Below are 18,383 nucleotides of genomic sequence, written 5' to 3' on the forward strand. Positions count from 1 at the left end.
GAAGAAAGGAACACAAATCAAGTCATTCTCAAACCCCTCTCTCAAAGACAGATTGTGTTTCAAACTTCTTTAGCTCTAAATACTGGTCATAATAAAGGTTATTAGTGAACATCTCATAACAGTGAAAATGATATTAAACCTTTCCATGTAATTTGCAAAAATATTTTACATGCCATTTACTCTTTCTGCTGTCATTTCTATAAATGCTCACAAAGACTTTAATTAATAAGATCTAACCGGGGTCAAAATTGTAACAGTTTTACCACCTGAAATCACACCAACCTATCATTCCAATCTAATACTCACAAGTTCCCACTATCAGTATCCACCAAATCAATTTATTCCAATCAATGTCCATTAAAAATTTTCCGCAGACCATACAGTCTATAACATAATTGCTAATAATCTCTTATCAGAAACAGATACAAGCCATAAAAAAAATAAAGTGCTAGGGAAAACAAGAAGAACAAAATTATTTACTAAATATGACAAGAGACATGCAATACTTACTTTAAATATTTAGATAAATCATCACTTAATTCTTTAGGGATGTAATCAGATATCAGGCCATGGGCATAACGAATATAATCCTCTGAAAGAAACAGAATGTAGCATGAAGGAAAAAAAATTAGGAATAATCATGGCAGTTTTATAATTAGATCATCCAGTTTTCAAATTCTGATTTTTATTTAGCCTTAACTTCAGTTTCATCATCTGTAAAGTGGGGGTGCTAGTACCTGTCTGTCAGAGTAGTGGAGTGATATTATGGATAAGATATGACATAGGATGATATTGAATCCGAGGGCAAGTTAGGGAGAATTAGGCAGCCTCAAGGACAGTGCAGGTGGGGACCTCGGGAGAATCAAGGAAGGCTTCAGAGATAAGGGCAACAAGAGGAATGTAACTAATTCCGCTGGGAATAATAAACATTCCAAGACTAAGGTCAACATTGTTACCAAACGCTGGCCTAAGTTTCCCTCAGCTAATAAAGGGAGGTGGAATTTGGGAAAAGGAGAGTGGTTTAATTTGTTGACAAATTAGGAAGGCAGCAGACTCATATCTGAAAGACCACTGTCCTGCCCTTTGACAGAGTGCAGGGATATTTATGCAAAGGGGAGATGAGAAGGGGTCAGCACTGAGACCAGTGGGCACCAGCCTGTTTTTCTTCAACAGCTGATGTTTGACTTTCTCTTCCCTAAAATGCAGGGGCGCTCATTTGGGAGACTGGGTCATAAAGATAAATCTATCAAACAAGGAGGAAGATGCAACAAATGGGGAAAGACAAACCTGTTAGATAAGGAATGTAAAGATCCCCTGCTCAGTAGCAAATTAAGTGAGACAACCGAGAATTAACCAATCACAGAGAGACTGGTGGAGCTTTAGAATAATAAGGGAAAGAAGGTATATATTCCCTGAGACACAACTGCACTTTGGCTTCCTTGCCCCTCCCTGGCCTGGTTTCAGGGCCTAGGAGTCCCACTTTATTTCTGTTCTTTTTCTCTTCAATAAACTTTTTCTTTCTCTAAACAAACCAGCCTCTTCTCACTTGCTTGCTTGAGAGTCTGCAAAGTTCCTGCTGCGGCTTCGTGAGACACCAACTTGTGGTGGTCTAGTGGCTGGGACTCAGCGCTGCACCTGCAGCCTGGGATCTGTTCCTGACTGGGAGACTAGGCCTGACAATTCTGGTATCAATATCAAAGATATGATGATAATGCAAGCATAATATAGTAATATCCACTAAATGATAGTTAAAACAAAAATTCAAGGTTGTTTTCTTAGTTGAGATCCTCGAATACAAATAAAGTTCAGAAATCAGCTATAACAAATGAAATATTCATATCTTTTTAAAAGGCTAATCTTTCCTAGGTCTGTTTCAATAGAGAATAAATTCAACTAATAAATATGTTCATTTAAGAGGAAAAACTAGATATCTATTAAGTTCTAGTTTCACAAGAGGCCTAAACATTATATACACACACACTCTCCCCTCCCCAAAATAAAATGCTTTTAAAAATATTAAAACCAAAATCCTCAGAATGGATAATCATTAAGTTTAAACATCTGGATCCTCAGTATTAAAATGAAGCTCTGGTATCAACTTAATACAGTTACATAAAATAATAAAATCTGTTTTCAAGCCCTGTTCCTTAATTCAGTATTTCAGGGATAAGTAAACTTAAATCATAAGATGGAATAATCACACGGGGATATAAAGTACCAAAAGTAATATTCCAGGCTTGTTGCTTGGCTAGTCATCTGCTTTTCTTTCTTTCCTCTTTCTCTTCTGCCCTGAAGCTAAGGTAACAATGTGCCTCAATATTAGTTAGAAAGTACTGCTACAGGAACCTCCTGATCGCAAAGAGGCCTCAGTAAGAGATTTCCAAGGCCAGTGTAGAGTTGAAAGTTATCACTGGGTCCTTCTTAAATGTGCTTATGGTTCTGGGTTAGTAATTATCCATTGAGTCATGAGCAGACAAAACTATTTTAAGAAAGCCAACATATCATTTGCTGCTTCTGGTAGCATACTAAGCTAAAGATCTGAAAAAGGGAAATAGGCTAAAAAGTATAAAGTTTACTTTATGGCACTATAACCATACATACCCAGGCCCTTATACTGAGTGGTGGTAAAATCACTGGACTTAGAGCTAGAAAGGGTGACCTTGGACAAGTTATCTACCTCTCTGAGACATTAGTTTTTCATTTTTAAAATGAGATCTGTCTAAATAACCCCTGAAATGCCTCCTCCTTAAAACAAAAACTATGATTTTATCTTTCCATCCATCCATCCATCCATCCATCCATCCATCCATGCATCCATCCATCCATCCACGCATCCATTTAATTAAACCCCTTCTCTTTTGTTAAAGCCAGTCAAAGACACTGACAGTTGGTAAATCTGTATGGAAAAGGCACTTTCCATTACTCCCAAAATGATAAAGGTAAGCAATCTTATGTAAAAAGTATTACAAGGCAGATTTCTGCATACGAAAGGTTGGATCAGTCACAAAGAGGTTACTGTTTCTAGTTTTTATTTTTCTTAATGACTAACGTCAGATATTTCAGAGTTGAATATTTAGAACTAGGAACACTGCTTTGGAGCTTAAAGCCAGAATAATTTCTGTCCTATCATTTGAGAATGTTGATTGCATTATATAACTTTTAAAAAAAACTTATTTAGCTACACACATAAAAATAAGAGGATACTACAGTGGCAAAAACAAAAGGTACATTAATAATGTAAAAGGAAAAATGCCAAGTGAGTCAATTCTCATCTAAAAACAAAACATTGAGACACAATAGGACATGTTTTTTGATGCAAACAGATGCAGTCCATTGGAGACAATGTGCCACATGAAGAGCACAGCAAAATGGTTAAGTGTGTGGACTTAGTGAGGCAAGCTCCATCAGGAGCTTAGTTTTACCATTTACTACTGTGGTGAGCCTGGACACAGACTCTTACTGTAAAATGAGACTTACAAGGAGGGTCAGATGAGATGTATGTACACTGGCAACTTAGTAAAAGGCTTGGCATGCAATACATCCTCAATAAATGATAGCCAGGATTGTTAGAGTTGCTATTACTATTAGAGTAAAAGAAATATTTGCTGACCGAATGATTTAAGTATCAGTTAGTGACATAAGTGAACTATGGTAGAAATATTACTTAGTTTTAAAATGAAATGCATACCTGCCACAAGCTCTACAAGAACACTAGCCAAAAAACAAAGTTCTGAGACACTAAGATTTTAAGATCACGAGACAGGCATTTATACACAAGCAACTTACTCCAGACAAAAAAGTCCTTTCTGATGAAACAATTTACTTACCTTCCTTGTCATTTGAAGTTTGGCAACTAGAGAAAAACGCAGTTGACTGTACATGGGCACTGACATTCACATTATTGTTTTTTAATGCTGCCACAGTCTGATTAACCTACAAAATAAGCAAAAGGCATTTTCAACTATAACAACTTTTAAAATTCTATAACTTTCCAGATGGTTGCCAATCCATTTAAGAGAAGTATTTGAGGGCCTAGAAATATCTTTACCAGATATCAGAAGATCAGAGAGGACAGTTGAGAAAAGACCACCACTCTGGGACATCTCAACACATGGATGTCCTCAGGCCTCCAGTCTGAGAGAACATATTGTAGCAAGTGAGAGCTCTAACTCTGGAGTCAGGCTGCTTGGGTTTGCTCTGCAATCATGGGCTAGTTACTCAGTTTTTTTGTGCGATATCTGTGAAATGGGAGTAAAAATAGTACCTATCTTAGGATTGCTGTGAGGATAAATGAGTAAAGTCCTTAGAACAGAACCAAGTACAACATATATATGTAATAATTTTCTAAACAGATTAATATAAATTTCCTACTTTCTAAGAATTTAAGAATAGTAACAATAAATGCAAACTTGCTATTTATGTCATTATCATTTGCTTAAAATACAAAGTAAATGCCAAGATTCTGTTCAGCATTTATAATGAACATTTATACTGTATATACATATATCTACACATCTATATAGAATTCTAGTACAAAGATCAATGAAAAATGAAATGTGAGCGCAGTTTTAAAACCTTTTCACTACTTTTTATAGCAGGAGCCTAATTCTACAGGGTTCATTTCCATGTTTCCAAGTCCAGTGTGCCCAGTAACATTGATGGAGGACAAGAATAGGAGAAAAAAACTTTTAAAAAGGTGCACCACAAGACCAGAAACCTGGCTCACATAAGGAGGTGGGGGCAGAAGAGATTATTATAACCAGATGCAGAAACTAGTATCCCAAAGCCCAGACAACACTAGTATCCCGAGGCATGGTCTAAAGATATGGAAACTGAGCCCAACAGACCCCAAAGTTAAAGACAAGGAGATTGAGCCCATTGTAGAATCTCTAACCCCTTTCAAATTCTACGTAGTTATCCAAAATTAGCAACCAACTGAGGGCTCACAAGGCGTGAGCCCCTCCCAAAGAGAAGAAAACTACATCAGAGCAGTCTCTGCACTGGCTCAGGGCAGCAATCCCACTGTCCACGTGTGACTATGAAGGTGCCTCTTTTCACCAACTCTCTCCCTCTGCAGGGTAGCAGCTTTCTGCCACCCGCCTGCAAACATGCAGGCCTCTCTTAGCAAACCTGTCCTTTCTAGGGCAGCTCTTCCTGCCCGCTTGTGTCTATGCAAGTGTCTAACTATTTTATCCCTTCCCTAATAAACCTGCCCTTTAAATATAACTAATGTCTCTGTCTCGTGGAGCAACTCGCCTGGAAAACTCACTGCATGTCACTGAAACAGGAGCTCTGGTGAAACCTTCCCTAGAGTGAACCCAAGGACCCCTACAAACTAGAATGTTTTCACCTACAAGATAGAGCATATGAAGAATCAGTACCGGTATCTATAGAACTTATAAAAACTTTGTCATCAACAGATGTGATCTGGTGAGTTTCTTAATGGTGTGAAAGTGCACAACAGCTTTAGATAAGTGGCTTTCAAAGGTATTTCTTTTTTTCCCACAGCCCACAGTAAGAAATACACAGCAGCCCGATACTCAAATATATACCTAAATACATGCTTTATAGAGCCACACTTCACACTTGCCCTTATTCTGTACTCTATCTTAATATATCTTTTCCTACCCTAACATTTCCCATTCCAAGAGAAATATAGGTAATGACCTATAAATTGATTTGAAAATTACTTTTCCAGATCTTATACAAGTCTGGTATTTTGGATCTGGAAGACACAAGGTTTGCCTGAAAGATGATCCCACCGCAGCATGGAGATACCGAGAGTGGGACACACTTCCTCTAGGTGTGAATCCCACTGTCTTAGTGCCCTGCCTGGTTTGGTATGGGTAACATCAACCTCTAAGATAACTGTAGGATTTACAAGAGCAAATGCACATCAGGCCTGTACTGTCTGACTTGGAAGACTCAAATCTATACCAACAAATGTCAAGAACTTTTTTTTATTTATTGGGTCACACAGAAATGGGTTGCAGGTGACAGGAAAACATCGAGGTAAATCCAGAGATCACAAGTTAGGGAGGATAAAAAGCAAAAGACTTCGACTCACACTTGGATAGCTTGAAAATTTTCCTCTTTAGTGTTATGCACAAGATGGGCTTTGGATTCAGATTTACCATCTTCTCCAATTATTAAAAAGGAAATTACACTTTTTATGCCAACAAGTACCGGAGAGGCACTATACCTTTTTTCCCAGCCATTTTAATGTCTTCTCTTTGCTGTACTTGTAATATTTCTTGTTGCCTATTTCTACATTGAATTAAAAAAAGAAAAAAAAGACAGCATTGGATTAAGCAACATGTAAAATCATACACAAGTTAAAATTTAAAAATATTTCACAATAATTTATATTCTTGAAAAGCTCCTGAGAGTATATTTGAGACATTTAAAAAAATCCAAACAGAATTTGAGTATCTCAAACTTCTTCCAATCATTGAGAATTAAAAAAAAAAACAACACATCAAATTATACAAGCAAATCTATAGAAAAGGTAACTTAAAAAACTCAGTAAACACCAAACAACCTTCAGTTCTCTGAATACTTTTAATCTCACCACAATGTTGTCAATGAAAGATTTCTGAAATAAAATGGAAATGCCAAGAAGGAAAACTGAAACTAAATTTAGGTGAAACTTATAAAAACTTTGTCATCAACAGATTTGATCTGGTGAGTTTCTTAATCATGTGAAAGTGCACAACAGCTTTAGATAAGTGGCTTTCAAAGGTACTTGTTTTTTTTCCACAGCCCACAGTAAGAAATACACAGCAGCCCGATACTCAAATATGTACATAAATACATGCTTTATAGAGCCACACTTCACACTTGCCCTTATTTTTAATACTTTTTAAGTTCATTGCAAAAATTCAGGGGGAAAAAATTTTGTTAACTACTTAGTACTGTCCTGGTAGAATTAGTGGAGTATTTTAATGCATTAACAATATAATCACACCTATTTCAGGGGAATTTATATTTATGGTAAACTCAACCTTGCCCTTTATGGGGATAAAAGTTTCACATCTTATAAATTATACTTCTCCTCACAATCCATCTAACTTTATACACACCATTATTAAACCATTGTTTCTTAGGTAACATTTTATTCACTGGTTTCTAAATTTCCATACAATCAGCAAGGCAACTCTCTGCCTCCTGCTCCCAGGCAGGAGTTATCTTTGTGATCAATGGAAATCCTATGAGTAGATGCAAACTTGCCAAATGTAACTCTGTGGGGACTGTCCAAGATTATACAGAATAATATTTTCTCTTTTTCTCCTCCATACCTGTGGTGGTAAAAACTGTTTACCTAGTGATCACTTCTGCAGTGTTAAACAGCTTTAGTTGCACTAAATGGTTTATATGGGAGAGGGTCTGGCAACTTCCTGGCCTTAGTTCCTGTCCATTTCCTCAACATTTCAGCCTGTGGTTGTCAACATGGTGGGTAATAAAATGCAGGGGTCTTGACCTTTGCTCCCATCTTCTCAAAAGACCTGTCACTGCAATAATAAAAAGGAGGGACAGATGCTAAGGGCACTCTAACAGAAGTTTAAGAACTCCATGGACAACACCTACTATCCGGGGCCGAGATCATCTGAGCACACAGCCTGCAGTGGAGTCGACTTTCCTAGAGACAATGTCCTAACCCATTTACATTAAGGGGAAATCTAAGCATATACAGCAGTCACTCAAATAATGCATGCTACTGAATGGATTTTAGACATTCTATTCATTGCCTAAAACAATTAATCTCCAAAGAAGCTCAGTGCCTCAGGTCTCTCCTCAGAAATCAACCTTGACTCCACTTCTTTCTTCTCCCTTGCTCTACCTTTAAATTTCCTAGAATAATGTTCTGCAATCTGTCAGTTTCCTTCATCTTTCCCACTCCCTAAGCACACTGCAGGCAAGTTTTTTCCCTCCTGAAAATGCTCTTTTGGAAAAAGCTAAGAACACAGGCTCTGAGCTGGACTGCCTGTACTCCTACATGCCTGCCGCACAATGTCACCCTGGGAAGTCGCCTATTAAATGTAATGATCCATACAAATCCAAAAGCACACTACCTGGCACACAGCACATACTTAATATTAGTTAAAATTATGAAATGACAACTTGCTAATGATAACAGTATCATAAACTAAAGTATATTTAGGTAGGCCTGTGCTAAGTGCTTTATACAGCTTTTCTCACTGAATGTTCAGAATGAATCTTTGGTGAAAACCATTATTTATACCCATTTTAAAAGACTGGAAAATAACTGTCCAAAGTTAGCTAGTAAGCAGGAGCAATAGGATTCTTAAACTGACTTCAAAGCTATGACTCCAAAGTATCTATTACTCAGGATCAATGAGGTCTTCACCCTCAGTATTTCTGACCCTGCCCTTCATGGAAAAACCTCTCCTCCATGGTTCTATAAAGCCTCTTTCTTCCATTTTTTTATGTCTCTGATGACTTTTTCTACTATTTTCTGGCTCTGCTTCCTCTGTTTCAAGACCAGCAGAACCTTTCTCCCAGGGAGATGTCAACCTGGATCAACAAGGCTGAACAAACCAAGCAGAAAGCCTGAAGCCCTGTGCTGAGCCCTATGGGTTGAAAGTCAAACTATATACCTTTCTCCCAAAACCATCCTTTTTGTTGTCCAGGCTTGAATCACACAACTGTTACTTACTCCTGCCTTTATTCAAGCAAGATTTTGCTCAATGTAATTTCTCTGAGATTTGTCCATTTTTGTTTCCGATAGCAATAGTTCTTTTCTTTGTATTACAAAGTAGTATTCCATATACGGATTTCCCTATTTACCCACTAACCTACTGGAGAGCATAGAGGTTGTTTTCAGGCTTTGACTATTTTTAAAATGTTGTTACAAAAACAAAGACTTCTCTGAATAGTCTTACACAGTCTCTGCATGGACATATTTTTTCATATGTTGGGTAAGTACCTAGAGATCTAATTACTGAGTTGTAAGAAATTGTAAAGTGATTATATAGCATTTTATGCTTTCACCAGTCAGGAGAGTGAATTCTAGTTGTTCCACTTATTGTCTGTTTTTTTTTTTTAATTTTACCCAGTCTGGTGGATATTAATGATACACTTTTGTGATTTTAATTTATATTTTCCCAGTGACTAATAATATTGAACATCCTTTCATGTACCTAGGGCTATTCAAAATCTTCTCTCATGAAGTGTGTGTTCAAATTTTTGTTGTATATCATCTTATTATTGTATTAAACAAATTCTTTATATTTGGGATATATCTTTTATGAGATGTATGTTGCCTCAACATTTTCTTCCATCTATGGCTTATTTTCTTTTTTTTCTTAATGTCTCTTAAAAACCAAAGATACTAATTTTGATGAAATGTAACTTATAATTTTTTATGGCTAGTTCTTTTTGTGGCCTATCCTAAAAGGTCACAAAGTTTTCTTTTAGAAGTTCAATGTTTTCATTTTTTTGTATTTAAATATGATCCATTTTGAGAGAATTTTTTGGTATGACTATGAGGTGAGGGTGAACTTTAATTGATTTTTATGGCATTCACCCTCCAGCGCTTCTGACTGTACCCAGTGCTTGTATAAATAAATAAAATAAATCTTTAAAAAAATTTATTTTGTATATTAAAGGTCATTTGCATAGTCATATAAATTCTAGAATTAGCTTATCAATTTCTATCACAATTAACAAAACCTGATAGGCATTACATAAAATCTACAGATCAATATAGAAAAGAAAGGACACTGTAATAATATTATGTCTTCCAATTAATGAACATCATACACCTCTTTACTTAATTCTCCTTTAACTTCTCCCAGCAATGTTTTCTAATGTTCAGCATACTGGTTTTGTACAAATTGTGTTACATTTATCAGTAGAACTCTATCATTTTTTTACATTATCCAGAGTGTGTTTTTATTCCACTGTCCATTGCTTCACTATCAGTATACATAAATACAGCTGATTTTTTTATTAGTAAATATATTTAATTAAAATATATATAACATCATTATTCATTTTTGTATAATGTTTGATTTTTCCTCTCAGGTGTAGTCCCCATAAAATTCCCACCACCAAGTCACCCATGAACCATCACTATAGTCTCTTGTGCTTTTCCCTCCCCTATTTCAATCCCTTTCCCTCCACTTCTCCTATTATATATCTCTGATATAGTCTGCCTACCAAATTTGTCTCTTTTTTTTTTTCTTCACTGCCTCCTTGGTTTCCCTATATACCTCCTATAAGTGAAATCATCCAATATTTTCCTTTTTCCTTCTAACTTATTTCACTGAGCATAATCCCTTCCAGCTCCATCCATGTTGCTGTGAATGGCATGAGTTTATCTTTTGGATTGCTGAGCAGTATTTCATTGTATATACATACACCAGATCTTCTTGATCCAGTAATCTATTTTTGGACACTTAGGTTGTTCCCATATCTTAGCCATTGTAAAAAGTGCTGCAATGTACATACGAGTGAAGGTTACCTTTTGAATTATTTATATGGTAGACCAATTTTTAGTAATCCCAGGGTCCTCTACACAGTTTTCCATAGTGGTTGGACCAGTGTGCATTCCCACCAGCAATGTACAGGGTTCCATTTTCTCCACATCCTTGCCAGCATTTGTTGTTGACATACAACTGATTTTTGCACATTGACCTTGTATACTAAGACCTTAGTTCTAATGAATATTTTTGTAGATTTTTCTGTCTTCTTTATATATATGGCCACATTATTTATAAATTTAGTGTCACTATTTACTCTTCAAAATGTATGCCTTTTTATCTCTTTTTCTCATCTTATGGAACTTTCTAGGACTTCTATTATTATGGTGGATAGAAAAGTGTGTTCAGCCTTTTAAGATAACTCATGATATTAGCTTAGGTTTGTCATAGATGCCAAATTTGCAGAAATTTCCCCATATCCACAGATTCACTTTCTGCTGTTTAGTTACCTGTGGTCAACTACAGTTCAAAAATATCATATACAATAAGATATTTTGAGCGAAAGATAGCAACCATATTCACTTTTATATAATTTTTATTATAGTATATCATAATCATTTCATTATTACTTAATGTCAATCTGTCATAGTGCCTAATTTATAAATTAAACTTTAACATAGGTATGAATAGGAAAAAACATGGTATACATAGTGTTCAGTATTATATATGGTTTCAGGCATCCTTTGGGGAATGTATCCCCCTTGAATAAGGGAGGCAGGTTACTGTATCAGACTGACGAAATTCCTTTCTACCTCTAATTTGTGGAGAATTTATTTTATGATTCAATTTTGTCAAATGCTTTTTCTTCATCTATTGAGATAATCAGATAGTTCTTTTTTTATACTGATTGGTTTTCTAATGTTCAACTTTTCATTCTTTCAATAAACCCCACTTGTTATAATAAATTATCTTTTTCATGTATTTGGTTTGCTAATATTTTACTAGTGATTTTGCAGTCTGTGTTCAAATGGGATATTGGACTAGTTTCCTTTTTGTAACATATATTTTTTATTTTGCTATTGTGAAAATTCTGGTTTTAGAAAATTAATTGGGAAACAGTCCTTTCTCATTTAATTTTTGAAAAAGTTTGAGTCAGATTTATTATTTCTTTTTTTTTTTTTTTTTTTTTTCTTTTTAATTTTCTTTTTTATTTCTACCATTTGATTTGATTTTTTTTTTTTTTTTTTTTTTTTTTTTTTAATAAATTTTATTGTTATATTCCCCATACAATTGCAGCCCCCCCATTCTGACCCCAATCCCTCCCCTCCCGCCCCGCCCCCCTAAAAGTGTCTCTGGTTCATAGTTTTTTGTTGATTTTGATTTTCACTTTCTTATAGTTATTCATTTTCCTGGTCCCTTATTTAAGTTTTCTAGATTCCTGCTATGAGTGAGACCATCCGGTATTTTTCTTTTTCTTTTTGGCTTATTTCGCTGAGCATGATCCCTTCCAGCGCCATCCATGTTGCTGCAAATTGCATGTGTTTATCTTTTTTGAATGCTGAGTAATATTCCATGGTATATATGTACCACATCTTCTTGATCCAGTCATCTATTTTTGGGCATTTGGGTTGTTTCCAAAGCTTAGCTATTGTAAACAGTGCTGCTATAAACATAGGGGTGCAGGTGTTCTTTGGAATTGATGTTTCTGTGTCCTTTGGGTAAATACCTAGGAGTGGAATTGCTGGATCATATGGAAGCTCTATGTTTAGTAGGTCCAGAAATCTCCACACAGCTCTCCACAGTGGTTGGACCAGTTTGCACTCCCACCAACAGTGCAGAAGAGTTCCTTTTTCTCCACACCCTCGCCAGCATTTGTTGTTGCTAGTTTTTTTAATATGTGCCATTCTCACTGGTGTAAGATGGTATCTCATGGTAGTTTTGATTTGCATTTCCCTGATGGCAAGTGATGTTGAACATTTTTTCATATGCCTGTTGGCCATTTGCATTTCCTCTTCAGAGAAGTTTCTTTTTAGCTCTTCTGCCCATTTTTTGACTGGATTATTTTCTTTGTTGTTGCTGAGTCTCATCAGCTCTTTGCAGATTTTTGTGATCAGTCCTTTATCATTAGTGTTGGGTGCAAAAATGTTCTCCCAGTTGGTGGGGTTTCTCTTTGTTTTTGTTATTGTCTCTTTTGCTGTGCAGAAGCTCTTTAATTTGATGTAGTCCCAGCTGTTTATCTTTGCCTTCACTATCACTGCTTTGGGTGATGTGTCTGTAAAGATGTCTTTGATGTGCAGATCACGTAGTGTTTCGCCTATATTTCCTTCTATATTTTATGGTTTCAGGTCTTATGTCTAGTTCTTTAATCCATTTTGAGTTGATTTTTGTGTATGGTGTGAGGTAGTGGTCAAGCTTCATTCTTTTGCATGTAGCGACCCAGTTTTCCCAGCACCATTTATTGAACAAACTTTCTTTGCTCCAATGCATAGTCTTTGCTCCTTTGTCAAAGATTAGTTGACCATAAATCTGTGGGTTTATTTCTGGATTTTCTATTCTATTCCATTGGTCTGTATGTCTGTTCTTGTTCCAATACCATGCAGTTTTGATGATTATGGCTTTGTAGTATAGCTTGAAGTCTGGGAGTGTAATGCCTCCATTCCCTTCTTTTTTTTTCAGGAGAGCTTTGGCTATTCGGGGTTTTTTGTGATTCCATATGAATTTCATCAATAATTGTTCTATTTCTTTGAAGAATGACATTGAAATTTTGATTGGAATAGCATTGAATCTGTATATTGCTTTTGGAAGGATGGCCATTTTAATAATGTTTATTCTTCCAATCCACGAGCAGGGGATGTCTCTCCATTTCTTTGTGTCTTCTTCTATTTCTTTTAACAGTGTTTTATAGTTTTCTTTGTATAGGTCCTTTATCTCTTTTGTTAGATTTATTCCCAAATATTTGATTTTTTTTGTTTCAATAACAAAAGGGATGGTTTTTTTGATTTCTTCTTCTTCAGATTTATTGTTTGTGTATAGGAAGGCTACTGACTTTTGCGTGTTGATTTTGTATCCTGCCACTTTACTGAACTGATTGATGAGTTGAATTAGCTTTTCTGTGGAGTTTTTGGGGTTCTCTATGTATAATATCATATCGTCTGCAAATAGTGATAGTTTGACTTCTTCTTTTCCTATTTGGATTCCTTGGATGTCTTTCTCTTGTCTTATTGCCCTGGCTAGGACTTCCAGTATTATATTGAAAAGCAGTGGTGAGAGTGGACATCCTTGTCTTGTTCCAGATCTTAATGGAATTGCTTTCAGCTTTTCACCATTGAGAATGATGCTAGCTGTTGGCTTGTCATAGATGGCCTTTATGATGTTGAGGTATGTTCCTTGTATCCCAAGAATTTCAAGGGATTTTATCATGAATGGGTGTTGCACTTTGTCGAAAGCTTTCTCAGCATCTATTGATATTATCATATGGTTTTTATATTTCTTTTTGTTGATGTGTTGAATAACGTTGATTGATTTTCGGATGTTAAACCATCCTTGTGCCCCTGGAATGAATCCTACTTGGTCGTGGTGAATTATCTTATGGATACATTGTTGGATTCTGATGGCTAAAATTTTATTGAGGATTTTTGCATCAGTGTTCATTAGGGAGATTGGCCTGTAGTTTTCCTTTTTAGTGTTGTCCTTGTTCGGTTTTGGTATTAGTGTAATGTTGGCTTCATAGAACGTGTTTGGTATTGTCCCTTCCTTCTCAATTTTTTGGAAGAGTTTGTGAAGGATAGGCACTAATTCGTCTCTGAATGTTTGGTAGAATTCATTTGTAAATCCATCAGGTCCTGGGCTTTTGTTTTTGGGGAGGTTTTTGATTACCATTTCAATTTCGCTAATTGTAATTGGTCTGTTTAGGTGTTCTATTTCTTCTTTATCTAGCTTTGGGTGATTGTAGAGTTGTAGGAATTTGTCCATCTCCTCTAGATTATTAAACTTATTTCCATATAACTGTTCATAGTAGTTACTGATTATTCTTTTGATTTCTGCTGTGTCCGTTGTGATTTCTCCTCTTTCATTGATGATCCTGTTTATTTGTGCTTTCTCCCTTTTTTCCTTTGTGAGCCTGGCTAGGGGTTTGTCTATTTTATTGATTTTTTCAAAGAACCAGCTCTTGGTTTCATTGATCTTTTGGATTGTTTTTTTAGTTTCAATTTCATTTATTTCTGCTTTGGTTTTTATTATTTCTTTTCTTCTACTGGTTTTGGGGTTTTTTTGTTGCTCTTTTTCTAGATCTTTGAGCTTCGAGATTAGGTTGTTTCTTTGAGTTCTTTCTTGTTTCTTGATGTGAGCTTCTATTGCTATATATTTTCCTCTTATTACTGCTTTTGCTGCATCCCATACATTTAGGATATTGGTGTCCTCCTTGTCGTTCAATTCAAAAAATTTTTTAATTTCTTCTTTGATCTCCTCATTAGTCCAGTGGTCTTCCAGTAGTGTGGTTTTTAATCTCCATGAGGTAGGAAAGTTCCTTGCCTTCTTTTTATGGTTTATTTCTAGTTTGATGCCTTCATGGTCAGAAAAGATGGTTGGTATGATTTCAATCTTGGTGTATCTGTTGATGTTTGTCTTGTGCCCCAGTATGTGATCGATCCTGGAGAATGATCCGTGTGCGCTTGAGAAAAATGTGTACTCCGTTTTTCTGGGGTTTAGTGTTCTATAGATGTCTGTTAAGCCCAATTGCTCTAGGTCCTTATTTAGAGCTTTGGTTTCTTTACTTATTTTTTGTCTTGTTGATCTATCCATTGTTGATAGTGGTGTGTTGAAGTCTCCCACTACGTATGTGTTTTCTCTGATGTCTGTTTTCAGAGAAGACAACAGTTGTCTGATATATTTTGGTGCTCCTTCGTTTGGTGAGTATATGTTAATGAGTGTTATTTCTTCTTGAAGTATTGTCCCCTTGATCATAATGTAGTGACCATTGGGTCTCTTTTTATCTTTTTGAGTTTGAAATCTGTTTTATCTGATATAAGTATAGCTGTTCCTGCTTTCTTTTTTGGCCCATTTGCTTGTAGGATTGTTTTCCATCCTTTGACTTTGAGCCTATTTTTATCTTTTGTAGCTAAATGTGTTTCCTGGAGACAGCAAAAGGTTGGGTTTTGTTTCTTAATCCAGGCTGCAACTCTGTGTCTTTTTATTGAAGAGTTTAGTCCATTTACATTTAGAGTTAATATTGATATGTTAACATCTGTATTTGCCATTGTGTTTGTCTTTCCTTTGATTTTATTTATTTATTCTTTTAATAACTTTTTTTTTTTGGCCTTCTTTCATTGTTATTCGTCCCTCTGAGGTTCTGGCTTTAGGACTCCTTGTAGTATTTTTTGGAGTGGGGGTTTAGTTGCAATGAAATTCCGGAGTTTCTGTTTGTCTGGGAAGGTCCATATTCTTTCTTCAAAGAGGAAGGAGAGCTTTGCGGGATAGAGTATTCTTGGTTGGCATCTGTTTTCTTGGAGTCTGTTGACTATGTCCCTCCACTCTCTCCTTGCCCGTAGTGTTTCTTCGGAGAAGTCTGATGTCAGCCTGATTGGCTTTCCTTTGAATGTTATCTGTTTCTTCCCTCTTGCCAGCTTCATTATTTTTTCCTTGTCCTGGATTCTTGGGAGCTTTACTATTATGTGTCTTGCTGTATTTTTTCTTTCGTCGTGGAAGTTTGGTGTTCTTCTTGCTTCTTGTATATCAATTTTCAGCTCCTTCTTCACATTTGGGAAGTTCTCTTCAATTATCTCTTTGAATATTTTCTCTGTTCCTACTTCTCTCTCCTCTCCTTCTGGTATTCCTATAACTCTTATATTTCCTTTCCTCAAGGAGTCAGATAGTTCCCGAAGTCTTTCTTCATTCTTTTTCCTTCGTACTTCTCTTTCCTTTTCTGTTTTGGTTCTTTTTATTTCTGTGTCTTCAAGAGCACTTATTCGTTCTTCCATTTCATCAATTCTGCTTTCATTGCTTTTCCCAGAATTCTTTAGTTCTTCCACTAATTCTTTGATCTCCTGCATTTCTTTTACTTCCCTCTTTAGGGACTCAATTTCATTCTTCTGATCGTTGATTATTTTTCCCTTATCATTGTTTTCCTTTATGACTTCTGTCAGTTTTTTTATCACGGCAATTTTAAATTCTCTTTCTGGAAGGCTCAGAAGTTCTTCCAAGTTACTGTCGTTGCCATCTGGGGGCTGGTTTTCTTTTTGTGGTGTGCTTTTTCTCTGGAGAGTTGCTAGGTTGCGTGTGGTTCTTCTCCTCCCTACTGTCTGTTTTCTAATTTGCCGTATGCGTTGGGACACTGTGTTGTTGGGACTGGCCGGCATCTTGGGTGGGCTTCTCTTCTCCCCTCTGGTTCCTCCTGGAGTCATCTGTCAGTTTCAAGCAGTCTTTATTGGAGAAAGGTCCCTGTCCTAAAATGTCGATGTGGGGGCACACTCCCCTGTGCGCCTGGTCTGCCCCGGCGGTGGGTTCCTGCTCCCCCTCTGGGCTTGGACTGCAGGCCAGAGGGGGTCTGGCGTGGGCGAACTTCCCCCGCTCACCTCTGGCTCCTGAGGAAGCCTTCTGCAGGTAGTCTTTACTGAAGAAATGTCCCTGTTCTAAAATGGTGATGTGGGACACATTCCCTGCGCGTCCGGTGTCAGGCACACTCTTCTGCGTGCCTGGTCTGCCCTGGCTGTGGGTGCTCGCTCTCCCTGTGGGCTCAGACTACTTGTTCGGAAGGGGCCGGGTGTGGGCTAACTCCCCAGCTGGCCACTAGCTCCTTCAGGAGCCTGTGCTGTCTACAAGTCGCTAGGTGGCGCCAGAGATCTCTCCTAGAGCCCTTGGGGAGCTGATTTTCCACGCCGTGGGACAGGGAGCAGAGCAGGGATGGTAGGGTACACCTCAACGGCTTTGGGGTGCTGTGTCTGCCTTGTGCCCCACCGTCGTGGGGAACCCACGCCCCTAACTTCGTGCCCCGGGTCTCAGTTCAAAGCCCTCAGTTCCAGGACGCGGGCTGTAGCCCAGTTCAGTGGCGCGGGAATGGCGCCTTTGCACCGCTCCCGTGCCTGGGCGCCTGGTTCCTGCTCACTCAGGGAGGGACCTTCACCTCAGTGAGGACCTCCGCGCCTCCCCGCAAGCCTAGGTCGTCTCCCAAGCCTAGGTCGCAGGCGCGGGGGCCTGGGCAGCCGCGATCCAGGTCTGCACTTGTTTTCAAGCGCGCCGAGCGCCGCGTTTCCGCGCCAGCTTACCGGCAGCCCGGGCTGTGTGCGCGTCTCCCGGGGTCTTTGTTCTTCTCTAATGGCGCCCGGAGCCGTTCGCTCACCGCTGCGGCGGATCCTGCAGGGTTCTCCACAGCTCCCGTTCACGGGGTGTGGTGGCTGAAATAGTTCCTTTCCACTCACAGTCCCGCTTACTGCGTCCGTTTTTCTTGTTGGCCGTTTTGGTTTGTTGTTTCCTCCCCTCTGCGGTCGGAGAGTGCCGCCTCTGTGGGCGGGGGAGGGGAGCAGGGTTCTGCGCTTCCCTCCCCTCTGGTCCTCTTTTATGGCAACTTTCTTCTTCGGGCAGTTTGCTGGAGTCACCCGTTTATCTTCCGTGTCCCAGTTCTCACTGGACCTGCCGCTTTTCCTCCCTATTCACTTTTTTTAATGGGAGATCTTACTCGCAGCGTCTCCTCGCCGCCATGTTGCTCCGCCCCCCTCCAGATTTATTATTTCATTGAGTATTATTTCTTCCTTAAATTATGGCAGAATTACCAGTGAAGTCAGTTAGGACTTAAGTTTTTTTCAAGGAATTTTTTTAATTATCAATTTATTTTTAATTAAACATTACCTGGACAAGATGATGACTAAAAAATACCCAGTTTGAGTATCCCAGAATGCCACACAAAGGTCAATGTAAAAACTACTTACTTTTGAAATTTATAAATTT

At 37.8% G+C, this 18,383-nt stretch overlaps 1 protein-coding gene across 2 annotated transcripts in view; it reads right to left on the reverse strand.

Annotated features, from left to right (window-relative positions):
* The window catches only part of RNASEH2B (ribonuclease H2 subunit B), a 78,876-nt gene that overhangs the window by 25,754 nt on the left and 34,739 nt on the right, over positions 1–18,383 (reverse strand). For both annotated transcript variants that reach the window (XM_037527267.2, XM_037527266.2), the window contains exons 6-8: positions 6,203–6,267; positions 3,828–3,933; positions 511–592 (exon numbers count right to left, since the gene is read on the reverse strand). In XM_037527267.2, the coding sequence (XP_037383164.1) occupies positions 511–592; positions 3,828–3,933; positions 6,203–6,267 (253 nt within the window). The remainder of the gene's footprint in view (positions 1–510; positions 593–3,827; positions 3,934–6,202; positions 6,268–18,383) is intronic.

The sequence above is a fragment of the Talpa occidentalis genome, unplaced genomic scaffold, assembly GCF_014898055.3.
Source record: "Talpa occidentalis isolate TD23 unplaced genomic scaffold, MPIMG_talOcc4v2.1 talOcc4.5, whole genome shotgun sequence".
In the NCBI taxonomy this organism is placed as follows: Eukaryota; Metazoa; Chordata; class Mammalia; order Eulipotyphla; family Talpidae; genus Talpa; species Talpa occidentalis.